At 41.7% G+C, this 27,848-nt stretch overlaps 1 protein-coding gene across 1 annotated transcript in view; it reads right to left on the bottom strand.

The window, feature by feature from the left end:
• The window catches only part of gpr158a (G protein-coupled receptor 158a), a gene marked incomplete at both ends in the record, with an annotated part of 161,259 nt that extends 135,460 nt beyond the window's left edge, over positions 1 to 25,799 (bottom strand). Inside the window, one exon of the mRNA XM_084325952.1 lies at positions 24,910 to 25,799. Within this exon, the coding sequence (XP_084182078.1) occupies positions 24,910 to 25,799 (890 nt within the window). The remainder of the gene's footprint in view (positions 1 to 24,909) is intronic.
• Between the last annotated feature and the right edge of the window lie 2,049 nt (positions 25,800 to 27,848).

Below are 27,848 nucleotides of genomic sequence, written 5' to 3'. Positions count from 1 at the left end.
TGACCCGGAAGGGAATTGGGAATTGGCATAACGACTAACATTGGGATGGGAGAAAAACGGAAAAAGGAGGGGGAAAAAGATAATAAAAAAAATAAAAATAAAAATCAATCAATCAACTTGACACCCTCGACCCTCATATCTCCGACAAGCTGGAAAACCAAACAGTCGGCTCATTGTTTCATTCATTCTCTCTCTCTCTCTCTCTCTCTCTCTCTCTCTCTCTCTCTCTCTCTCTCTCTCTCTCTCTCTCTCTCTCTCTCTCTCTCTCTCTCTCTCTCTCTCTCTCTCTCTCTCTCTCTCTCTCTCTCTCTCTCTCTCTATTCACTCTGCACACCAGGGGATCAACAACAACAACAGGCAGCACGCTGCTGCGCTAAGAGCACTTTTTTTTTTACTACACTTCACTCTGGTGTATTATTATTGATACTCTCATTGATACTATGTTTGTTTCTGAATCCAAGTGTGTGGTGTGTGTGTGTGTGTGTGTGTGTGTGTGTGTGTGTGTGTGTGTGTGTGTGTGTGTGTGTGTGTGTGTGTGTGTGTGTGTGTGTGTGTGTGTGTGTGTGTGTGTGTGTGTGTGTGTGTGTGTGTGTGTGCGTGCGTGCGAGAGAGAGGTGGGGTGGGGGTGGGGGGGTAAGTCCTCAGCCCTTGTGTGGGTGAATGTAACAAGTTCCTAACGTTTTCTTTCCCCTATTATTTCATGCACACTTTATTCATTGTTTTAAATTATTATTTTCTTTTAAGTTATTTTGTGCATCACTCTGTTTTGAATTTGATGCAAATTTGCAATGCATGAGGGTCATCCTTTTGTGTTAAATGGCTGCATAAGGCAAGCATTTGTTGATTATCATGTTGATAAGAGTATTAAAACTTGAAAATGATCCGTTTAAGGTAGATTTAGAACAGATAAAAAAAACATGCGATTAATTGCGAGTTAACTATGGACAATCATGCGATTAATCAGATTAAATATTTTAATCGATTGACAGCCTTAATACAAATATATAGTCCAGTAAGGGTGTGTTAATGTAACACAGTGGGCGGTGTAGCACTCAAGCCAAGGTGGACATATGGAGCATAAAACAGCATGTAGAATAAAAGGAGCATGTGCAGTCGTCAAATACAAATACACCATGAAGAAGATGGATAAATTGTGTGGCAATGATGAACATCTCCAGAGCCATGGTGGTGGCCTGGCCAGGCCTTCTGGCACAAGGAGAGGATTATCACAGAGCGCAGGAGAGAGAGAGAGAGAGAGAGAGAGAGAGAGAGAGAGAGAGAGAGAGAGAGAGAGAGAGAGAGAGAGAGAGAGAGAGAGAGAGAGAGGTGCCCCTGGACACCGGGTGCTCTATCCTTTCATCCCCCATTCACTGTGGGTCAGAATTAGCAGGAGCTGACCGGGTCCTGCTCTTTCTAGGGGACCCCGTCATCAACACAGCAGCGCAGACGTCAATAACATCTCAATACTCTTTTGGTCGATCCCATGTTATTGCCCGCGGCCTAGAAAAGTATATTCAGCTAAAAACATGCCCTCACTAAGGCCTCAATGTGTTCCCTTTGTTACAAGTCAGTCTTTGATGTTCACACATAAATGAATAGTGATGCATTAAAGTCCACGTGGTTTGTGCTGCATTCAGTCTTAGAGCGGTCGCTACGGTTGATTGGTCCGTCCGACTTCTCTATGAAACTCAGAGCTGTGATTGGTCCGTCCGACTTCTCTATGAAACTCAGAGCTGTGATTGGTCCGTCCGACTTCTCTATGAAACTCAGAGAGCTGAGTCTGAACTTCATCTTAGTATGGAACTGAAAACGAAGACAGATTAACCCTTTCACTACCACACTACCAAAGGGTTAACCCTTTCACTACCACATGACAAATGGTTAACCGTCTGTAGTGTGGTAGTGAAAGGGTTAACCTTCTGTAGTGACTGTGGTTGTGAAAGGTTAACCGTATGTAGTGTGGTAGTGAAAGGTTAACCATATGTAGTGTGGTAGTGAAAGGTTAACCGTATGTAGTGTGGTAGTGAAAGGGTTAACCTTCTGTAGTGTGGTAGAGAAAGGTTAACCGTCTGTAGTGTGGTAGTGAAAGGTTAACCGTATGTAGTGTGGTAGTGAAAGGTTAACCGTCTGTAGTGTGGTAGTGAAAGGGTTAACCGTCTGTAGTGTGGTAGTGAAAGGTTAACCGTCTGTAGTGTGGTAGTGAAAGGTTAACCGTCTGTAGTGTGGTAGTGAAAGGTTAACCGTCTGTAGTGTGGTAGTGAAAGGTTAACCGTCTGTAGTGTGGTAGTGAAAGGTTAACCGTCTGTAGTGTGGTAGTGAAAGGTTAACCGTCTGTAGTGTGATAGTGAAAGGTTAACCGTCTGTAGTGTGGTAGTGAAAGGTTAACCATATGTAGTGTGGTAGTGAAAGGTTAACCGTCTGTAGTGTGGCAGTGAAAGGTTAACCGTCTGTAGTGTGGTAGTGAAAGGTTAACCGTCTGTAGTGTGGTAGTGAAAGGTTAACCATATGTAGTGTGGTAGTGAAAGGTTAACCGTCTGTAGTGTGGTAGTGAAAGGTTAACCGTCTGTAGTGTGGCAGTGAAAGGTTAACCATATGTAGTGTGGTAGATTAAAGGTTAACCATATGTAGTGTGGTAGTGAAAGGTTAACCGTCTGTAGTGTGGTAGTGAAAGGTTAACCTTCTGTAGTGTGGTAGTGAAAGGGTTAAGACACATATCTGAAAATTATATTTGATAGCAGATCCTTTTTTCTTAAGCAGGCCTAATGCTAGATTAAAGGAGCACTTCACAGAAAAACAATGCTGATTTATGTTGTGCATAATCTCACACATACTGTATATCACCAAAATTCTAACCAGTTTTGCATACATTAATTTGACAATTATTGAGAGTTAATAAGTTTGAATATGACCTCCAGTGATCATCAGAGGACACTGTACTCTCTAATTACAGCTCAATCAAAAATACCATTAGGGATTGTAATAGGGATTGCTATTTTGCCATCTACATCTATTGAGCTATGATTATTAACACAACACAAGGATTCAGTGTCCTCCGATGACATCACTGGAGGACATATTCAAATTCATTAACTCTGAATAACTGTCAAACTAAATTAATTACAGTAAATGAATTAAATTGTTAAACTGTAAAGCTTTTTAATATATATATGTAACGGATGGTACCGTGAGGTGCAGTCACTATGGACTTCAGATGTTGTGAAGTGACTGTGGTGAGTAGCAGTGCTATGGGTTAAACTCACTCTCTCACACACTCTCTCACACATCGACACGTTGCAAAGCACTGAGTTCACCTCTTGGTATAGTGGTCTGTGCTGTTGCCCGCGGTGTGGGAGACCACGGGTTCGAAACCCCCCCGGGGCATTGAAGTTTAAGGTGACGATATGACTACCGTAACATATATATATATATTATATATATGTGAGATTATGTGCAAAATAAATCAGTATTGTTTTTCCGGTGAGGTGCCCCTTTAAGTAATGGACAGCCTTCTATGAGCTCTTCTGAGCTGCTCATGAGACAAAGTGGACACTGACAGGAGGAGAGGAGGTCGCATTTGAAAAGCTTGACGGAAACGTTAAAATTCGGGACAAAAACGTCCTCGATTGCACAAAAACTTATTTACACTCGCTTGAGGTGGATTTTGCTGAGCATGACTGCTCAGCTGATTGGCTGGTTACATTGCGCAAGAATTTAACTGCGTTTAAACTTTCTGAAATGACGCAGCAAAAGACTGTCTGTAAAATGATCTCCATCGCAACTTCCACAGAATTGTCAAATGTGAGGCTGCGGTAACATCATGCAAATGTTACATGTAGGGATGCCCCGATCGATCGGCCACCGATCGTTATCGGCCGATAATCAGTATAAATATGCGATCGGGGAATTCCGATAATGAGTCATATTCGCCGATCGCGGAAACTGATCAAGTGGATATCTCACTCGCTTGTCTCAGACGCACAGGACCTGCAAACTGCTCCTCCTCCCTAGCCCCGCCCGTACCCGTGTAGAGTTTGTAAACACAGAGGAGGCGGACCTCCTCTGCTCGAGTCTGTAGTGCATTCGACCTGAGCTAACGTTAGCTACCTAGCTATCGTTACTGTTTTATTTTCGCCGATCGTCAAAACAGATCTCACTCGCTGAGTTCTGTCTCAGACACCGGGAGCTGCACACAGTGCTGCGCGTCTGCTCCTCCTCCAGCTCCTCCTGCACGCATGTAAACACGGGTCTAGTCTAGTCTAGTGGGACGGGACCTCCATGAGCTAACGTTAGCTACCGCTACAAAATGACCCAGTCAACTATTCACTTTTAGTTTAATACATGATGAGGCATTGTCTAACTGAACGGTATCTAGCCGGCTAGCTACTGATAGCTCCTGATATCAACAAATGCTCCAGCAATAGTCTAGTTATCTAGTACTAGTCTATGTTACCTCTGTTAGCTCACGTTAGCTTAGCTCACTGTTCAAAACGAAATGTCCCATTCAACTAAATAGTTCACTGAGGCGTTGTCTTAACGTTATATTTCCGGCTAGCAGTAGCTACAGACAGCTCCTGATATCAATGTCTTATAACACTCATTCGATGCATATTCGAAGCCCGGCTTGCGTCGCAGTCATTAACGGGGATAGCTGAGGGAGTAGGGTATATCTGCAGAGCCTAGGGTAAATCTGCAGAGCCGAATGTGATTTGATCAAAGCAGAGTATGTACACACAGACAGTGGAGATAGCGAGCATTTTGACTTGTTGCGTGGTGGCGATGTCTCGCAGATAATACAAGTACAAGTCTAATTATATAATATATATATTTTATTAAAAAAAAAAAAATATTATATAAAATAATTTTTAATTTCTTTTTAATCAAAAACGATCGGTATCGGATCGGTATCGGCCGATATGGCTCACGACGATCGGTGATCGGTATCGGTGGCAAAAAACGTGATCGGGGCATCCCTAGTTACATGTTCATTATAATACCAGTTATAGCCATATAAACCACAGGGATGTAACATATCACGTCTATCCCACATCTCATGCCATAGTCTAATACCTTTAGATAATAATCACATCACCCCTGTTACAATTGCTCCCATCACTCTTGCTTTTCTTGCTTTTCCGAAAGCAAGAAATATGGTCTTTATATGAGCTGACTGGAAAGAACCTGCCCAATAGTAGTCAATTCTAGACAGCCAAGCTTCGTTTTTTCATTGGATGTTTTTTCTGACGATGATAGAACGTTTATTTGTCTGAACGCACCTAATCCTCACCTAATTCGCATTCAATTTTTTTCATGACGTTTAAAAAAAAACATGCTTTATTTTAGATGGAAACAGGGCTACTGACATATCTGTATTGGTCGGAAAAGCCCCATGCCTTGACGGACTTCAAGTCTCAAATCCCCTAAAACATCTTGACAAAAACAGAGGCACACAGTTTTTAGAAGAGTATAGCTACAGCTTATGCATCATGTCAAGGAACGATCACAATGGCAGAACTGCATGGCCTTTCAGAGGAAAATGGCTCTGATGTGATGGAAATGCATTAAGTTGACAGGACAAGCAGAAGCTAATGTGAGTCTAGCCGCCGGGCGCGATGCTGCCTGCCTACCGCCAGCTCCATGTGACCGGGGTCACTTTATTGAGTTCTGTCGCTGGTCATCAAAGCAGACAAAACCGCCCAGGGGCGACTCTACTGTCAAAGAAAGCAAATGGCGCCATTTTATCCTGAGAGCCGGCACATACAGTACTGACATACTTTCAAGATTCTTAGTATTTGGCTGAACCTAAAGAAGAAGGGAAAAGCTGGCTCTGGTATAATGGTATAACCTATCCAAAATGGCTGTCGTGATTATAACTGAAAAGATTGCCAGTATGAATGTATTTTTTCTGTTAAATGTTGTGTTTTTTTATGACTAGCCTAATATTGGGATACTATAGCCACCTTCCCTATTGTATAGCTTAACAAATTGGATAGACATTCATAACCAGATAACAATGATAAACATCCACACTCACACAGACATACCAGTTTCACCTCTGATCAAAACCTCCAAGTCTCTGTGAATACAGAAGTCCCTTTGTATCATGGCCTTCTTTCTCCCAAACCAAATTACAACCTAAAACCATTACAGAATTATAATCCCTTGTGGGGCCTTGATTAACGTCAATGAAATCATTGAGATTATTATCCATCATTGGTCAGATCGTAATGGATATATAATATCTCTTCACACCAGCCCTGTAGTGACTCCAGAAGGTGGTTGGTATTTGTGTATTGTTGACATTTACAGTTGAAGACAGAGTATTGACAAGCCACTGCACTGAGCAGAGGAGTCCCAGTGACGTCAATAAGGGGAGCGGGAAAACCTTAGGGCTCCTTAACCCCTGCCACACGTCAACTCTAAATAAGTTCAACATAATTTCAACATTAATATGTGGCTTAATATAATATAAGGCTTTGAATCTCTGATATGGCTTTGCTGTCAGAATTAAACCTATTTTTTTTTATTGCTCCTGGATGGTAGCCATCTCCTAGTGCTCTAGACCTTCATCTGACACCTCCTAGTGCTCTAGACATTCAGCTGGCACCTCCTAGTGCTCTAGACCTTCATCTGACACCTCCTAGTGCTCTAGACCTTCATCTGACACCTCCTAGTGCTCTAGACCAGGGCTATTCAACTGGCGGCCCGCGGGTTCTGACCGGCTCGCCAAAGATTACATGATAATAAATTAAAAAAAAATAAAAAAAATAAAAAATAATTTTTTTTTTTTTTTTTTTTTTTTTTACTTTTTTCTTTTCGTGTCAACGTTAACACGCACAATTGAGCCAAAATTCACTCAATTAATGACAGATTTCATTGATAAATTGAGGGAAAACTTTGCAAGTCGATTTGATGAATTTGACATGTCCAGAGAATTGATACATTTTGTGAGCAACCCATTTGCCAATGTAGCTGCTATTTCCACAAAAGGACAAGAGTTCCTTGCATCACTTCACATTGATGAAGGTCTCCTGCAACTTGAAATAATTGACATGCAACCATCATCTGCTCTGAAGCAGGCACTTGAGAATTAATCCACCACAACATTTTGGATAAAGTGTATTCATGTCAAGACATTCCCCAAAATAAAAACGCTGGCAATATCTGTGCTAACAATGTTTGGCTCAACATACACCTGTGAATCCAGTTTCTCTCACATGAATGCCATTAAAACAAGCAACCGTGCCTCCTTGACAAATGAGCATTTGCATCACTGTTTGCGGGTAGCCCTCACTTCCTATGAACCCTCTTTCTCTGCCATTGCCCAGTCAAAGAAGTGCAATCGCTCTCATTAGATGTGTGTATGTAGGCTAGGCCTGTCTGCCCCCCACCCCCCTGATGTTTGAGAGTTAAGAGTGGACAATAAGTGCTAATAAGATGCTGTGATTTGCTGTTGTTGCACAGACATGAAGCACTTTTTCATAAGCTCAGCTGCACTATAAATGTGTTTTTTTGTTCAAGTGTTGATGTTAGAATGTTCAGATGCACATCATGCACTTGTTTGTTTTTTATTTTATTTTTATATTGAAATGTTGAAGAGGAGATGTTGCAGTTGTTGCACAGTCATAAATGAAGCACTTTTTGCAGGAGATGTTGCAGATGTGGCACATAAATGAAGCACTTTTTTTGAAAAGTATACTACTTTTGCAATGTAGTTAAATAAAAGTTGTGAAAATGTGGTTGCGTGTTGTGTCAAGTGTACATATATTCATAGCACGGGGAGGCGCCGTGGCAGTCCGGCCCCTGGCCCCTTGGGTTTCTGACAATGTGGCCCCCTGAACAATTTAGTTGAATAGCCCTGCTCTAGACCTTCATCTGACACCTCCTAGTGCTCTAGACCTTCATCTGACACCTCCTAGTGCTCTAGACCTTCATCTGACACCTCCTAGTGCTCTAGACCTTCATCTGACACCTCCTAGTGCTCAGTCTAGACCTTCATCTGACACCTCCTAGTGCTCTAGACCGTCATCTGGCACCTCCTAGTGCTCTAGACCTTCATCTGACACCTCCTAGTGCTCAGTCTAGACCTTCATCTGACACCTCCTAGTGCTCTAGACCTTCATCTGACACCTCCTAGTGCTCTAGACCTTCATCTGACACCTCCTAGTGCTCAGTCTAGACCTTCATCTGGCACCTCCTAGTGCTCTAGACCTTCATCTGACACCTCCTAGTGCTCTAGACCTTCATCTGACACCTCCTAGTGCTCTAGACCTTCATCTGACACCTCCTAGTGCTCTAGACCTTCATCTGACACCTCCTAGTGCTCAGTCTAGACCTTCATCTGACACCTCCTAGTGCTCTAGACCGTCATCTGGCACCTCCTAGTGCTCTAGACCTTCATCTGACACCTCCTAGTGCTCAGTCTAGACCTTCATCTGGCACCTCCTAGTGCTCTAGGCCTTCATCTGACACCTCCTAGTGCTCTAGACCTTCATCTGACACCTCCTAGTGCTCTAGACCTTCATCTGACACCTCCTAGTGCTCTAGACATTCATCTGACACCTCCTAGTGCTCTAGACCTTCATCTGGCACCTCCTAGTGCTCTAGACCTTCATCTGACACCTCCTAGTGCTCTAGACCTTCATCTGACACCTCCTAGTGCTCTAGACCTTCATCTGACACCTCCTAGTGCTCAGTCTAGACCTTCATCTGGCACCTCCTAGTGCTCTAGACCTTCATCTGACACCTCCTAGTGCTCTAGACCTTCATCTGACACCTCCTAGTGCTCTAGACCTTCATCTGACACCTCCTAGTGCTCTAGACATTCAGCTGGCACCTCCTAGTGCTCTAGACCTTCATCTGGCACCTCCTAGTGCTCTAGACCTTCATCTGACACCTCCTAGTGCTCTAGACCTTCATCTGGCACCTCCTAGTGCTCTAGACCTTCATCTGGCACCTCCTAGTGCTCTAGACCTTCATCTGACACCTCCTAGTGCTCTAGACCTTCATCTGACACCTCCTAGTGCTCTAGACCTTCATCTGACACCTCCTAGTGCTCTAGACATTCAGCTGGCACCTCCTAGTGCTCTAGACCTTCATCTGACACCTCCTAGTGCTCTCTAGGCCTTCCTTCCACTCCAAGAGATGGCTGTATGTTCTACGGCAGGCAGTCTGTCCAGATAGCACTGCAGACGCTGCTGCTCCGAAACGAGGGAGCAAAGCCAAACGGAAATAGAGAGCATTCTGCCATCTAATTACACAGCCTTCATACACCACTGCTCTCTCTCTCTCTTTCCTTTATTCTTCCTCACTTATTCTATTGTTGTTGTATGCATGCTCAAGTTGGTTTATGTGCATCATTGTGTGTGTGTAGTGTGTGTGTGTGTGTGTGTGTGTGTGTGTGCGTGTGTACGTGCGTGCGTGCGTGCGTGTGTGCGTGCGTGCCTGTGTGTGTGTGCACGAGTGTGTGTGTGACTGTGCGTGTGCAAGCACGTCTTTTTGTGTTAAATCCAGAGTGATTTGGCACACACACACAAATTCACATATGCACACACAGACACACGCAAAAAAACAGACACATACACATATACACAGTCAGTGCCGGACTGGCCATCTGGCAAGGTGGGCGAATGCCAGAAGGGCCTAGCTACGGTGTGCTGGGCCACTCAAATGAAAAAGATTAATGCATGATTACATAAAAACCTCTTAACACTTTCTGCGCCATATCCAACATTTCTCGGGTTATCTCACCAGCGGTTGAGCGTCAAAACCCAAGATTTCTCGGGTTTTCATCGTTTTTTCTTTTTTCCGATTTTAATATTCTATACACTCTCACGGACCTCGGTGTTATCATTGGAACTCATTCTGAGACCCCGAGAGTGCAATGCCGGGCCGAATCCTGCTAGGTGGCAGTATCGCCTAGACGCCTACCCTTTGAAACCTTATTTCACACTGTGTGTTACATTTTATATGGTCCGGGTGGAGAATTTGGACCCAGGCAAGTGAAACGTTTCATTCGAGCACCTTGGAACGCACCCAGCACACTTGATGCATATTTTGTGCCATTTCATGTCTGGGACCCGATGGACATCAATACTGGAAATCGCGATCAGACAATTGGAATATTAATTTTGGAATAACTCCTAGCAAAGGTAAGGACTATATGACATCAATCCTACTTTGATCCTACAATGATTTCCCATCGATCGCAACGATCAACGTATGTAGTATTCAAAACGTATGCCGTTGCTGACGATCAGAGCATCACAAAACGACCCTCCCCCCTTTGATGCCTTCATGATGAAACATAATACCTATTACCAGGCGAGCAACGCAAAAGACTTTCACAAAATGCACATAGCACTCCATAACTCAGCTTCCAGGAATTAGCCCGGATCACTCTGAAACTATACAATATTCACCACGGGATAACACGCAAACGTATACATTTTTATATGTTGGACGAGAGATAGTGACTGTCAAATGAGCCATAGTATTGTCTCCATAGCTATAATATAGAATATAGATATAGCTCTGCAAACATTGTGACGCACAGTGAAAATGCCTATCTTTTAAAGCGTGGCCCATTGACTACAGGGATGGGGATAATAGCTGGCGCTGAATGAGTTAAATATCTTATTTCGATACCAGCCCTTTTATGCTTGTGTTTCTTAACCACTTAATTGATGGGCAAATGTTTCAGAAAACGCCTGAAAATTGCATACCCAAAGTAATCTGCAATTTATTATACTTTATACTTATAGCACATGCATGACTCTGGTCTCTTTTGAAAGGAAACATTCTGAATTTTCATCCACAACAGGAAGAATCACTCTGAGTGCTTTTTAAACTTTGAAGTTAAGTTAAGTTAAGTTAAGTTAAGTTAAGTTAGTTAAAAATCTATTCCATCATTTCCGACCTACAAACAACTCTTATATGTTGTGTAGACGTACTTGATGTGGTGGGCGCTAACGTTACATTTGTTCCTAATGTGTGCTCAGTGCTCAGTATATTGCGGTATGTGATGATGACACGACACACAAGAGTAATAATTATTTGTATTTTCAGGCTGTATCGGCGCCTATACAGTCTGAAAATACAAATAATTATTTGTGTCGTGTCATCATCACATACCGCAATATACTGAGCACACATTAGGAACAAATGTAACGTTAGCGCCCACCACATCAAGTACGTCTACACAACATATAAGAGTTGTTTGTAGGTCAAATTTTTTGTAGGTCAGAAATGATGGAATAGATTTACCAACAAAAAAGGTGTTTAACCTGCTCATACCTTATTAAAAGCGTGGGGCAGGAGCAGCACGGATAACTTGGTTCTGCATGTATCGTGCTTCCATTCAAACAGACGGCAACACACGTGACGTCAAGTCTCACTCGCGTGAGACTTCCTCTCTAGATACTCTTCAATACCTGGCCAGGGTGCGTCTATGCTTTTACCAAACGGTTCGTGTTTGCGAGTTCCCGTTTTGTGCTATGATTGGCCACGCACGTTTCTGGTCATGTGACATGTGCGCCCAATCGCATGACGAGCAGTGTCTTAGCCCATTTCCGCGTCGAACAGCCTGCAAACGACCTCACGCCTAGTTTATCACTGGTTAAGCTTAGGCGACTCATTCGCAGTTGGTTAAGGTTAGAGTTTGGAATCAGGGCTGGCGTTCTATCGCCATGCTCTAAGACAAACTCTAACCTTAACCAACTTCGAAAGAGGGCCTAAGCTTAACCGTCCAAAGAACTTGCCGTCACACGATTGGGCGCACATGTCACATGACCAGAAACGTCAGTGGCCAATCAGATTCGCAAAACGCACGAACCGTTTGGTAAAAGTAATGAGGCGGCCAGGGTACTCCTGGGTCCTAGTGCCCCCCCATGTTACACTATATGTCATGCACATGTATTTTATATGTTAATAAAATTGCATTTATCTTTAGTCCTAATTCTGTCACTGTTTGATGTCACAAAGAAGGGTGTATCCGAAAGCTGTCTACAACATTTGTAACATGTGATGAAAAGGTTAACAAATAATTAACTGTATTAGACATTTGTTAATGATGAATAGGCTTCACTTTAGATTAGGGCACACAATAGCATCTGCAAATGATTTATAGATGTTTTATGAATGTCTTAACAAATCATTTGTTGAACATGAAAAATAAATGGAGATACAGTATAGTCGTCTTTTCATATCCATTTTTCAAAGCATCTACAAATGTGTTACTACACATTAAACAACATTATTTAATGATGAACAAATCAAGTACAAACAATGTTGATAATGAGTTATATTTATGAATGTATATAAATGGTTTGTTCATCATTTATTTGAAACACAACACAAGGATTTAATGTCCCCAATGACATCACTGGTGGCCATATTCAAACTAACTTTACTCTCAATAATTGTCAGACTAGATGTTTAGAGGTTTTCTGATGTGTGTGTGATTATGTGCAAAATAAATTGGCATTGTTTTTTCGTGAAGTGCCCCTTTAAGTCACTCCTCCTCTTATAGTCATTCAAAGCGAAGGTGGACGATACAAGTTTTGGTTTTACCGCTATTGCCTTGCCAGCCTTAATACCTGAAAATGATTCATCTGTTTTGTGATAGAACCACTTCTTGTGTGATTTCATGGGGTATACCACCTTGTTGCCGTGTGTAGTGTGTGGATTTCCAATCTCAGCATGTTTTTTTCCGAAATGAGGGTTCGGTTTGGAAATTGGCCCGCTGTGCATCAGAAATGCCAGGGCCGTTTTTAATCGCAGTCCTTCACTGCAACACAGTACCACCCTGGACGGTTAAAAAACAGTCCGCCAACATGTTCTAAATTGTCTCCCTGTAGAAGATAAATAAATAAATCCTAGGTTTATAACCTCTTCCTATTTATTTAGATGATTCCATGACATTTCCTTTAGCGCCACCATCAGGCCAAGATCTCAGTTTTCAAATGAGCTATTAGTGGTGGAGTCCCAGAGATGATACACAGAACGACACACTTGGATCTATGAGGATCTATGAAGTCCACCACAATGGATGTCCTGCCGTTTACCTTTTTCCCTACTTCTCCTGGGTTGTTCATCTGATTATCACAAAACCTTCTGTGTGGCATCTAAGGACCAACATCGTTAAAAAATATATTTAATACAATTTAGATAAGTTAACTGATACTACCAGATCTAACATTGCATACACATCCACATGCACACACTCACTTTAAACACTTTAAACACTACACCATATTTATTATTGATCGCATCATTTCAAAAGGAAGTACAAACAACTTATTCTTGAGAATATGCCGTGGATGGTTAACCATGTGTTTCGAATCAAATTGATTCAATAAATTATTAAAATGTTTGATTGCTGATTGTTGTTAATTATTATTATTAGAAATAGAAATGTGGTTGATAACGAAGATCAACGATAAATTTAAGATGATGCACTTAAGAAAATCCACCCTATGCAGGTGGACCTATGTTTCCATCTAGACTAACTGGGTTAGGGAATTTACAAGCTTGTAGCTTCAGCCCTAACCTTTTTGGCCAACTTGTAATTTGATTTGTGTGTTGTTGTTTTTTCTACATGCTAAATGGCTCGAAATAAACTTCATTCATTCATTCATTCATTCATTCATATTCTATCATTATATTTATTACTAAAGGATTTTCACTACATCACTACCTAATTTTTGCATTTTAAAAGGTTTGCATTTTATACATCATTGTTTGCATTTTGTACTTCACTTTGTACTTTAGGTTGTACTTTAGTTTGTTGTATATTTTGTATAGTGTTTGACCTTTATTCTTTTACTTTATTTTACTGTATGAAGCACAATTTCATACTTTGACTGTAATGTACATGTACCTTATATGTGACAAATAAAACAGAACTTGAACTTGAATATTATTTTGGATTAATGCCTGGTAAACAGGAAGGGTGTGGTGTGTTACAATTTGCACCAAACTTAAAGCTATAATGTGTAAGATTTTAACCCAGGTTTCGGCATGTGTACGATTTTCAATCACAGATTTATTTTAATTGAATTTAGCTGGAATAAGCACTTTTAGTGGTTGAATCTACATGGTCCACATTCAACACAGTCCAGCAATGAGGCCCATGTAGACTAACCACTAAATAACCACTAAATGTTGTGCTTATAGATCTGGGGAGTCACGAGATAAAAACCAACTGGTTCCGGAAGACTTTTGCCTATGCTCTCTACTTCAAGGATTTTCTCAAGGTAGCTGGGTTCATATGGTTCCACTTATTATATTGGTCTGAAATTTGACAGGAGCAGAGTTGAGCATAATTAAATGAGATTCTGTGTTTAGAAATTTGAGAAAAACAAGAATAAAGCATAGGTACAACACTGTACTACAATTTCCATTGTACACATCAAGCCAAGTCTGGAAGCTGCATAGCGGAGAGGACAACATTACCAAATCAAAATAGTCAAAGCAACAGACAGAATACACTATTGGAATTACAAATTCATGACTACCTGCATTGAGATTTCGTGTTTTGGACATTAATGTTCATAGCGATCAATGAAGAATGGCAGTGAATGGCGCGAAAGCAGACAAGAACCATCGAGGAGATAGGAATACCAATGCCAGAGTTGTTGTGCTCTTGTGATTGGTCAAGGAACGGCAAGACTTATGGGTATTAGTATTATATAGTATTAGTTGTCACGGAAACGAGATATAAAACACATTTTCTCAAAAATGAAGTTATAACATGTACCTTTATTGGTTGTAACACCAAAATAATTAAATAGTCTATCCCTCCATCAAAGACTATGAAACTACACAATGCGGTTTACCCGGATTACTTATAGGTTGATCTTCACTGGGCGACTACAATGGGGGAATGTTTCTCCCCCAAGTCAGTAATTGCATTAGCAAACATTGCAACAGGAAATAAACGTCTGTCTGTTTAGAATGTGTATGTTGTCAAGATGAATCTGTCCAAACAACATGGATTTACAGCCTGGGTCTGTTTAGACTGGCAATATAGACAACTCTATATGTCATGTATACTAGGTACAATGTTGAGACTGTGAAATTAAGAAAGTGGGGGAGATTGTTACAGTAAGTCTTCACAGAGGTTTGTACTGAGTTCTTCACATGTATGCCGATTCCAATATGGCAGAAAACATAGAGAACGGATTAGGGATGTCCCGATTCGATCACGTGATCGGGATCGGGGGCCGATCACGTGATTTTCAGAAGATCGGGATACATTTTTTTTTTTTAAAGATCGGGATTTTTTTTTATTATAATTTTTAAACTTTTTTTTTTATTCAACAAACATGTTGAGTTTGTTGAAGTTCATGTCTTAAACTCATACTGAGGCCTTAGTTTTGGTTTTAAATTGCATATCATCATTCATTTATTTATTGTCACACAGAGCAGAAGAATTTTGCCAAAACAAACACTTTTCCTTTGATTTAATTATACATCAAATGATTTATGTCAAGGATGAGGGACATCCACTAGTTGCAGAACTTGCAGTCACCTGATTTCTACAGACGATGGCGCCATTGCTCTCATGAAGCAGCAGGTTGGAGGTGGAGTTTTTAGATTACTCCGGTTGCAATGCCTCGCTTGAATGAAGTTAACTTTTCACCTGGATAACGTCAACATTCAGGGTGAATGTAATGTGAGAAATTGGGATGGGATTTTTTTTTTTTATTATTATTATTTTTTTATTATTATCGGATCGGGAAAGATCGGTATCGGTAGATACTCAAAATCACATGATCGGGATCGGATCGGGAGCAAAAAAAATTATCGGGACATCCCTAGAACGGATTTATGAAGTGTGAGAGGTGTGATTCTTACACCTTCGCTGAAACAATAGCTTGATCTGCCACATTATGCTCACATATAGGTTTGGTTTGAGCTTTGGTAGGGACACTTTTTTTGCACTAATTCAAGCGTAAATACAGTTTTCTGAGCTACAAAGAGCATCAGATGATGATCCTGACGACTGTTTCTTTAACCTCCTGAACTGATGCATTTGGCCTACATGTGCACTTGCTGCATACAATAGGATAGCGTGCTGATAGGTTCAACCTTTCAACCTACACTTTCACAACAGATAAAAAAGCTCTGATTTGGAAGACTAAAACTAGTTTTCACTAGTTGTTTAATTGTTTGGTATGGACAATTAGGGCTAGATCCACAAAGAATGGATTGCATGATGCTAATTGCACCCTTACTTACAATTCATTATTAATTGATAATGGGGGACCCTGATGTAAACAAGACAAAAGTCTTTCTCTGGTTTGCATCCCCTTAACACTTTGAGTGCCAACGACGAGAGATCTCGTTTTTTTTTATTAGCGATTTCCATTCATATTTCATCAATCTAGCCACACGTTACCACTGCAAACTCTCTCTGAGCTCCATTGGGAAAATACCGCCCCCTATCGTCTCTCCCTGTTGGATTAGACTGAATGAAACGCATGGGGGGGGGGGGGAATCCTGCTTCCACATTTTACTTCTCAGGCAAGTCACCCGAGACGATCGGATTCATTGTGGAGCCTCAGAACAGCGTGGAATCTGTGTTTCGACCACCCAGCGTTGGATCAATAAACGCGATCGATATTTGGAATGGTGATCAGGAATTGGAATAATCTTTTTGGAGAACATCTGATCTGAGGTAAGGAATCTATTTGACCAGTCTTAGGATAATCAGAGCTTTTTTCACAGAGATATCAACGTGTGCCCTATGTGTGTGTGTGTGTGTGTGTGTGTGTGTGTGTGTGTGTGTGTGTGTGTGTGTGTGTGTGTGTGTGTGTGTGTGTGTGTGTGTGCTGATCAGGAAATGGATACTCGATTTTTCAGCCCGCTTCTATAGCGTGCATAAGTACACATAATACTATCGATAATCTAGCATTTATTTGAAAACGATTCATGAATAGGCCGAAAAATTACAACGTTTTTTGTGTATTCCAGAATATTCCAGTAAAGGGCGTTTATCACAGAATCTTTATATTTTCCAGAAACTTTCAAAAAACTAGAGTTTTTCAAAATGGTATAAAACGGAAATGAACCGATTAAAAAACAATCCGTTTCGACAATGTTGACTGCAAACAAGTCATTGATAAGCGACGGCCATATTATACACATTATACCATAATTTAAGATGTAGTTTATGCGTTCGCAAATATGAGAGCTCTATCATTGACGTGGCCGTTGACACGCAACGGGGTTCCGGGGCACCCGACCTCCGGCACTCAAAGTGTTAACAATTGTGTGTATTGAGCCGTACTGTATTGTACCCATTCTGCAATCTGTTAATACAATTTTCATTCAATCAATCACCACGTGTTTTCATGGCTTTGGTAGAGACATGTCCCTAGCGCCCCTATGTAAAACTATGCCTATGGCTCACACGCTCCTGTTCCAACAAACAGCACACAGGAAGGGTAAGTTCTACTGTAGTTGTACATTAATACATAGGTATTCCATAGTCTATCGGTTACATCATGAGACTCCAATCGAGGCAAAAATCATCATCAGTCAAAACAACTCGCTCCATTAAAGGGAACATGCATTGCTATTCCTAGCACTATTTGGGCAACTTTACACAATTCCTGTGAGTCTATTGAACACATCTGTAAGCTTTTATTCAAAAAGATTCATTGTTTTATATTTCTAATCAAGTACTCAAAAGGCAAATTTTTCTCACTTTGGATTTCAGGCTGTGTTGGCCTGGCTCTGCCCATAAGCACTTTGAGTGACAGTCATCCACACAGTCTGCGACTGGCACAGAGAGAGATAGAGAGAGACTGAGGGGGATACTAATAAATTTCGCCACGGGGGGCATAATCCCACGGGACAATGCATTGGTAACTTGTTTCAAATGACAATATATACCCCTGTGATTATTATTGTACGGATCGGAATACGGGCGTGCGCGTGGGAGCATGTGCAAAGATATTACAGTGATATGCTGGTGCTCGACTGCTAGGGAGAGAGAGAGATAGAGAGGGAGAGAGGGAGAGAGACACACAGAGGCACGGAGCACTGTGTAAACGCTCTCTCCCTCTCTATCTCTCCCTCTCTCTCGCTCGTCCCTGCTGGCAGTCAAAACCCGTTTGAGGAAGTGTCGGGTTACACTATGTGTGTTAGGGATTAGTGTTGGCGGAGGACCCAAATGCAGAACAGGACAAGGAGAAGAGGCAATAGGCAATAGCGAGAACACGGAGCCAGGGGTGAAAAGTATAGTATATATCAGACCTGGGCATTGTACGGCCCGCGGGCCGGATACGGCCCGCGGGATGATTCTGACCGGCCCGCGAAAGATTACATGATAATAATTTTTTTTTTCTTCTTTTTTTTTTTTTTTTCTTTTTTCTTTTCATGTCAACGTTCACACGCACAATATACGCTTAGGAGACATGCTCAGAAGATGTTGGTTCTCTTTGGATCCACCTACATATGTGAACAGACATTCTCAGTCATGACGTTTACTAAGTCCAGGTACAGATCCTCTCTCACTGATGAACATCTGGCAGCTGTGCTTCGCATCTCCACCTCAGACATGCAACCTGACTTTGATGGACTTGTTAAAGCTCAACAGAGACTGGATTTCTCACACTGAATGAAAAAAAAAAAGAACTGAAGAACACTAACATGTGGAAATATAACAAGTGAAATGGGACACTTGATATTTTTTTTTCTTTTTTTTGCATCGTTCTGAAAACATTAAATGTTTAATATAGGCATGTAAAGTAAAAAAGGCTACAAAACTGGGACACTTTTCTTTACACAGTTCAGTGACATGTCTTGTTAATTTTTGCTATAAGATGGTGTGATGTCTTTAGAAAGCTAAGAAAATCCTTGTTTCAATAGTATATGAAACTCAAAATGCCCTTTGTTATTAATGTTTCACATTTTGTTTATCATTTTGGAAATAAATTCTATTTGAATAAATTATATTTTTGAAAGCTAACCTCACCTTTTAATTGCCAAATAATAACATACACTCTTACCAGGGGTCAAAACAATGCCATTTACTGCTTTTTATATAGAAATAAAATGTATATTATGCATAATTGAGTTTGGAATTTTGGCCCGGCCCCCCAACATATTTTCAGTTGCTCATTCGGCCCCCTCGGAAAAATAATTGCCCACCCCTGGTATATATAGTCAAAAGTATAATGCTTTACTGAGCAAAAACAAGGAGAGCACAGCAATGGCTGGCAGAGAGCAAAATACAAAATAACAAGAAACAAAAACCACAGCAGTGCTGGTAGGGAAAGAATTTACAAACTAATCTACAAACAAACACTGACAAAAACGACTGTAAACACGAAAAACAAAGATGGTAAAACAAACTGAAAACTAGACTTACTGACAAGGAACGAATGACAGAGCAAGAGTATACACACAAGGACATCAAAACAAGGAACCGAAACAAACGATGAACCGAAACAATGAACCCACAACAAGGGTAAGGAACACACACCAGATATAGGGGGAACAATTAACACTAGTAGGGCAATTAGCAAAACGAGACACACATGGGGTGAGACAACCAGGAAGGAAACACACAAGAAAATACTGGACACTAGACAGAGTAACATAACAACCATACAACCACACAAGGGACTACTAAACAAGGAACATAACAATTAACAGGGGAGCAAGAGACTAAGTAGCAGGGGAAGGGCACAGAGACATGTAGACATTAAAGATACACCAGTGCACCAGGAGGGTATGCATGAGGGAGATAGGGGGAAGTTCAGATGAATGTCCAGCAGGGGGAGGTACAGATGGGAAATGTCTGTGCAAAGGTGGACCCTTACAATGTGCTCTCTGCCTCGCTCTGTTTGAGGAAGTGTCGGGTTTCACTATGCGCTACAACCACAGAGCCAATCAGATCACAATCAGCTCCACCAGCTCCCAGTTACGTCACCGAGCGAGTCAAATCAGAATGACCTAATTAACTGAAGGAGGAAATTGTCTCAACTGAATGAGAGCAATCCGCCAATATGGTATTTAGAGACACAGACCCATTACTAACCCATATTACTATAAAACAATGCTAGACACTGGAAAAAAGCCATTTATAATGCATGTCCCCTTTAAACTCACTCTTACTAATTTCTCTGAAGTTGCCTACTGCAGCTTTAAAAGGCTGGAATAAAGATGGCCCAAGCCAGGCTGTTGTTCTACATCTTTCATTATTAATTCATTGTTGTATTGATTCTGTATTCATTTGGAGGAGAGACTGAGAAGAAGTGGTGTCTGAGGCAGCTATATTAGCCAGCGTTTCCCATCTGGACACCTTCTTATCTGAATGTGCAGGGACTTCAATTTCAAAGACTAAGAAAAATAAACAAAAATGTAAGTAGTCAAAATGTTTTATATTTTTCCATATTGAAAGTATATTTTCTATATATTAAGTGTGTTAAAAGTATATTTCTACCCATACAGTGTGTACTTTTCTGAGTATACTTGCAGTTGGTACTTCTTATGTGCTTTCATGTACTAATTCATAGCACATGTTTAGTCTGATATGTTATTAATATGCTGTACGTGTAATCTAAGTACACTTTAAAGTGTTGTACTTCAGTAAATCTATTAAAAGTAACCAAAAATATAATTTCAATATATGTAAGCATATTTTAAGTACAGCTTTTAACACTCTAAGTATAACTTAAGTAGTTTAAATTTAACACAACTTTAGGATACTTTCTGAATGTAAAGCATATACAAATTATACTTTCAGAAAATAGATATATCTTTTTTAATTTATTTTTTACTTGTGTACAAAAATGTACATGTATATATATAGTTTTGCTTTTCTACTACTACTACTACTACTACTACAGTACTTTTCAGAATTTAGTCATTATGCCAATTCCCCTCTGGTCGTTGTGCAGTGTAGACCACCACATGCCTCCTCTGTCAGTCTGAGGGCGTAGACTACCACATGCTTCCTCCAATACATGTGGAGTCGCCAGCCGCCTCTTTTCACCTGACAGCTACAGTATTGTAGGTGTTTCACTTGGAGAGGTTCACGCTATCTCCCCCAGATCCCCTCCCTGCTGAATAGACACCCTGACCGACCAGTAGGAGTCACTATTGCAGCACTCATCCCTGCAATTAAGTCTATTCACTCCCTGCAATTGAGTCTATTCATCACAAACAGTGTCTGAGGAAGGCACACAGCCAAGGACACTTCTCATCCCAATCATGGACTGTCCCCCCCCCCCCCCCCAATACCATATGAACTCTGGACTCCATTGCCTATAACCTAGGCTCTGTTACCCATACTGGACAAACTTTGATTTATGTTGCCTATAGTCAATTTAGACCTACATATACTGCTTTCACTGTCTAAAACTGCCCTACACTGTAATCATAGTAATCATAATAATCATATGATTATGCATACCTCATACTATAGTCTACTCATATAACTCTGTATGATAGCATGTACAATGGTGCTGTATTTACCGCATATATATTAGGGCTGGGACTCGATAAAAAAAAATTTACGAATTAATTCGAGACTTTATAGTTAATTAATCGAAATTAATCACATTTTAATCGCATATGTAATGTAATGCGAAAAGCAACATTTTTCAATTCAAATGGATTTTGGTATACGAGTGAATCAATGAATATACATTATACATACGTTTAAGCAGCAAAATCCTGTATTAGCTACTACACAGACCAACAGATCAATGCCATTTTTAACAAAGTGTAGCAATTTTAGGAATAATATATATATAGCGCAAAGAACCTTTTGTAAACTCAAGCACTTTTGAGGTAAAAGTAAAACGCAGTACATTCCAGAACAGTTGACCATTCGGGAAAAAAAACTCTTGATTGATCTAAATTTCTCTTATTTTTTCTGTATGAACGAACCAGACTAAGAAAAAAAGTAATTTGCAATTTATTATACTTTATACTTATAGCACATGTCATGCATGAGTCTGGTCTCCTTTGAAAGGTAACATTCTTCTTACACAATAAAGAAAAATCATCATGCGATTAAATGCATAATTTCTTTTTACTTTTAATTCTTTCTGTAGTTAGTTAATCGCAATTAATGCAATAAAGTCCCAGCCCTAATATATATATATATAACATTTGCCGTGTTGTTTCACTAAGTTCACACATTTCAAGCATCAGTGATAACGTTCAGAATGAATGCTTTTTTTCTCTGAAATACGCACTAGCTTGGTGCGTTAGCGTCAGCTGTTAGCAATGACGGCAGTAGCCAGCTCGCTAGTTGGACTATCTCACATTTGCTATTAATTAAAAACAAAACCATACATTAAAGTGGAAGCTCAGACATTTCAAGTAACTTTCGGAATGAATGTTTTTGTTCCTGGAAATAATATTAGCCTGCTGGGAGTCGGACTCGCAAATATCTAGCTGAGCAATGACAGCAGCTAGCTAACATTAGCTCGCTTGATTATGTCATGTCGCTATCCATTATTATAAACTAGCGATTTTTGATTAGTAATTGAATAGTTCCTAATGACTATCGAATAGTAATTTTGTGAGTTTTGCCCATCCCTAGAAACTGGTACAAGGAAGTCTCATGCTACACAGGACATCTCTTCTATGCGATGGTTCTAAAGCCTCTACAATGCCAAACCAGCTTCCTCCAACCCAACCAGCTCCACGTCTTGGATTGGGAAGTAGTGTTATTTTCTTTACATGCTGGTGTTGGATGTTGAACTGTGAACGAATTTGCCACGCATTCAGTTCTTCTTGACAGGTAGATTGGTTCTGGATGCGGAATCACCCAGTGGCTCTTCCTCGTGCACCCAGTGCCTCAGTCCCCCTCACATTACGGCAGACAGCTATTTTGTGGGCTAGCTGTGGCTGTCTCGCCTACGTTTATCATTTCCCCTTCCCTGTAGGTTGTCTCCCCCATTGTTTGTACCTTCCTTTCCACATCACCCGTGTTTTTCAAGATCTGCGTAATAGGCAGCCTAATTTTAGCCATCCCTTGTGTGTCTCCTAGTTCCCCTTGTTTTAAGTGTAAGTTGGGTTAGTCAGGACGGTTTAGGGGAGCCAGGCTGGCAAGTGGTGGTAGTCCAACTAGCGCCAGACAGCCTCGTTTTATTGTATCGCATGTAAATTGTCTGTAGCCCAAAAAAAAGCGAACGTGTTTGCATCGAGTGCTCTGCCTCGTGTTTTCTCCAGTGACTCTAAATGTCACACTGTTACCAACGTGTCCACTGAGTGACCAACGTTAGCCTGCCTGGCTTAGCACCAGAGTTTGTAGAGGAGTTTGTAGAGCAAGTTAGGGTACATCTCCTCCTCCAGACTACCAACACCTGTCTGCCAGAGGGCCTCCACGACCTCCTACTCAGCAGTGGAGACCTGCTGGCCATCTCCCTCTGCCCAAAAGGGACATTTCCCTCTTTTGAAAATACTGTGCATGTCATTTTATGTAAATTAAGTTGTCCTTCCTCTCTTTCATCCGTTGTATCTGTGTGCTCTGTTGGGAACCTACTACGATCGCCCAGGTTTAGATTGCTTTGACCTGTGACAATAATTGGACAAAAAAAGCAGCCAAATATAGAATGTACCAATATGTTCTACATCTCGAGAGCTTGGCCGCATCTCCCCTCCGAGAAACTCCACCAGATGACCCTGTGGAGAGCAGACCTCTAGTGAACTGCAGACGCTATTTACTCACTGCTATTTCAATCATGGTGGAGTTCCCTGGGGACTCATACAAAAGTATAGTATAGGTGAAAGGAGATCATTATCGGATATTCCTCTTCAGAGAGGACAATGGGACCTTTTTCTAGTGCCTAATTGGTAATGAATAGGCCTACACCAGTCGACCCTAAACAATACAAAACATGTCACATCTATGGTCTTATCGGGTAAGGAGATAAAACTAAATGGGTAAATTGTCATTCCATTGGCAATATTGATAAGAAGAACTTCAGCTCTCTAATTCCCCATTTTACTTCACCTTGTATTGAGCATGCTGTAGACTGGGTGCAGTGGTCTGCCTTTTAGTAGTCTAATTATGCTTATGGCTGAGCATCGGTACTTCAAGCCATAAAAGGTAAACATATACGACCACAAGCAATATAACCCACATAGGCTACCTACTGAACGTTTTGGATAATCTGCAATCCATGCCTTTGAGCTACTATGTTATTTATCAATTAAAGATTCATTGAACGCAGTGCACACTATCTGGATTAAATATTAATTGTGAAGATGTCGGTCAGAATCCTATGACACTTGACTATTCCACTGCATGTAGCCCATAGCATAGCTGGCGTAAACATGACACATTAGGCCTACACCCGACATGCAAGGTGCACGTGGGGTGGCTATAGTATTAATAATTTATAAAACACAAATATCGTAGAAATGTTATAATATAACATTTATCATTTGCGCAAAGCTACACTTTAATGACCGCCTTCCACATTCCATTAAATATAGGTTCAGTTTCAATGTCGAGGATTTCAAGTATAGGCTTAATTATTGCATTTTGAACAGCCTCCCTTGGGTAGAGATAAGGGCACGGGAAGTTCGAACTCCCGAGTGCAGCCTAAAGGAGGTGTGCAAGTTTGAAAAACGAACACGCCCCATAGCCAGAGGTTTCCGCCGTCAATGGTTATTTTTAGCATCATCTGCACCTGCAGTGACGCTTTCCCGACGCCTTGTCAAGCTGGAGGAGAGAAGACAACACTTGGGATAACAAGACGAGGCCTGCGAGAAAGAACCAACGAGGATAACGCTCTTTTAGGCGGAAAATAATAGACTATAGCATTATGGCCTATCTATAGCATGAGATAGACGATCATACTAGACTGAAGGCAACATACAACAAGTATTCATCAAAGTTGAGGTCATATATGGGTTAAATATCCATAAGCCTACCTGAAAGCGGGTGAAAGGTTGGGCTTGAGACCATAGAAACCAGCAGATAAGGTCAAAAGCCAACGTGGAATGAAATTCCCATTTTCACACTCTAGGTACGGCGCAGACCACTTGACGTGTGTTTTGTCTGGGATGAAACTCTCTCCCCTTTTTAAAGAATTGTCAAGTGACTCGAAATCTTGGGTCAGCACCCGTTTGTGGAAATTGTGTTTCTTTTTGTTCTTGGCGTCATGGTACCACTCCGTGTCGGCCGTGCGATTTTTCAAGTGATGCTGGGCCGTGCTGGAGAGGTCTTGGAGAACTATCTCCCCGCCCGCCCTCGTAGCTTGGAGAAGTACCGAGGGCCCGGCGGACGTCGGCTCCGTGTTGAACGTGACCACGGCCCGGTGGATCTTCGCGTCTCCCTCTAAGATACTCCTGACCAACGCGTGGTACCACTCGATGTCTCGCCGGAGGCTCTGCTCTCTGGACCTGTTGGCTTGCAAGATCATGTTTAGGAAGTTTGAGGCGTGCAGCACCGTGTCCAGCACGCTGCTCAGAGAATAATGTGGGGTGGTGTAGTGTGACCTTGCCCGTAGAGAAGTGAGCTCATATCTCCGCGAACAATTGGCATGTTTTAACGTGGTAGAATCCCCCGTGTGTAGAAAAGCCGTGACAACCCTCGGAAGATGCTCCTCGATGTTCTGCGGTGATACTACAGAGCGCTCCTCCGTCGCGTCTTTTGGAGACGAGGCACCACGGAGATGCGCCTGCCGCTGGCTCGCGTGAGTGTTGTCAATCGGATGCTGTGATCTGATATTTCTCCCGTGCCCCGGCCACTCCGCATATTCATGACTCGATCCAATAACAAATCCCACTTGCAACAGTAAGGAGAACCGGAAAACAGCCATCGCTCTCCAAGCCGTTCACAGACGTTTGGATCGGTGCTCAGATTATTATAGTCTTGGTGGACGAAAGATATCTCTGATCACCTCACCTGTAGATATTCTTGTATTAAGCTCCACGCTCGGTTCTTGAAAATAAGCACAATGTTTTGAAATGTATCCGATCAAATCCCTTATTTCTCTTCCCCGAACAGATGTCACATTTAGCTTGTTGATGCGAGTATCCGCTCGCAGCTGATGTATGCCTCGTTCCGTTTGCAGTAAAAGCTGAGAGAAAAAAAACAAGAGACAGGCTGTTTGTTTGACGTCCTCTCGAGATTGTAATGCGAGCGGAACATAGACTGAATCGAAACGAGAAGTGGGGGTGTCAGATTTTTTGGAGGCACCGAGTCAGGCTACTTCACACTTGGATGACAAACATACTCCGCCCTCTTCCGACCACAACAAGCAGTAACTAAACCGTAGAGAGATCAGGAGCTATTCATTCTTAAAGCCCGTCTCCTTTATTATCGTATAGGGTTCCGAAAGTGTCCGTGTTTCGCGTTTGGCCGTCTCCTCTGTCAATCATTCCAGTGGTAGCGCGGGTTAGGTGGAGCAGGGAAGGAACTGTCCAGTACTGAAAGCGCCGCCCAGGGAGGGTGGAAGGAGCTGTCCAGTGCTGAAAGTGCCGCCCGGGGAGGGTGGAAGGAGCTGTCCAGCGCTGAAAGCGGCCTGGGGAGGGTGGAAGGAGCTGTCCAGTGCTGAAAGCGCCGCCCAGGGTGGAAGCAGCTGTCCAGTGCTGAAAGCACCGCCTGGGGAGGTGGAAGGAGCTGTCCAGTGCTAAAAAACCACCCAGGGAGGGTGGAAGGAGCTGTCCAGTGCTGAAAGCGGTGGAAGGAGCTGTCCAGTGCTGAAAGCGTCGCCGGGGAGGGTGGAAGGAGCTGTCCAGTGCTGAAAGCGTCGCCTGGGGAGGGTGGAAGGAGCTGTCCAGTGCTGAAAGCGCCGCCCGGGAGGGTGGAAGCAAAGGAACCGCTAGCGCATAAGACTGATGACTAAAAAGAAGCTTTTTTTTAGAGCATGCTTTTGTGAGTCTAGGCAAGGGATCGTATTGCTTGCCATCTATTATCCCTGAGGCTGTAACGTGATTACAAAGAAGGGACATCGTATCGCCCTACTTGTAGTTTCCACAGGAATGAAGCACGTAATCAAATCAATTTGTGCGTAAATGCAAAATATTGACCGTAGGTAGAGTTACACTAGCGTAGTTTATGGGCTACTGTCATGCGAATGATTTGTAGGCATGCCATAATTTTTTAGGCCTAATAGTAATAGGACTCGAGCCTCAGACATTAAGTCTGATTACTAGCTGCTATCGAAGTTTCTAGGTCTAGGCAACTCTCCAAACTTGTATGCAAAGCTTGGATACAAATGTGAATTTGATTGCACACATATCGTCCAAAATAGAACTCATTCAGATTGTATTGGAAATCCACCATAAAAAAAAACTCAGATAATAATCCTATTCCATTTCATCTGACTCGGTTCGATATGTTTGAACTTCAATTAAACTTGTTGAATAATGCTTGGAACCAGTGAAGCAACAAGGCTCGAATATGACCCGAGTTGGAGCTGTTCTGCCAACAATGAATCGGAAACTGACTTTGTGGGCTTTGTGCATGACTATTTACATTATAGGTCATTTAGCTTTATTTCATAGGCTATAGCAATGGACCAAATAGTTCCCACGTCCCTAGTCATTCACATTGGTTATAGCTAGGCTTCAGTCAAACAAGTAACGTCACAGTGTTCTCATTTTCTTCATGCTACAGTCGTGTCTCCTGTGGGAGAAACGTGTTCACAGATCTTGACAGACCTGCTTAAAGGGGCACTTCACCAAAAAGCAATGCTGATATATTTCGCACACAATCTCACACAAACCCCAAAACCCTGAACAGTTTTGCACACATCCATTTCATTTGACAGCTATTGAGAATGCATTAGTTTGAATATATATATTAATATATATGCCACCAGTGATTTCATCTGGGAGATTGAATCCCTTGTGCTGTGTTAATT

The sequence above is a fragment of the Notolepis coatsorum genome, assembly GCF_963971535.1.
Source record: "Notolepis coatsorum genome assembly, chromosome: 12".
NCBI classification, from domain to species: domain Eukaryota; kingdom Metazoa; phylum Chordata; class Actinopteri; order Aulopiformes; family Paralepididae; genus Notolepis; species Notolepis coatsorum.
Note: the sequence above shows the minus strand (reverse complement) of the source record. Positions and strands in the feature narration are given on the sequence as shown.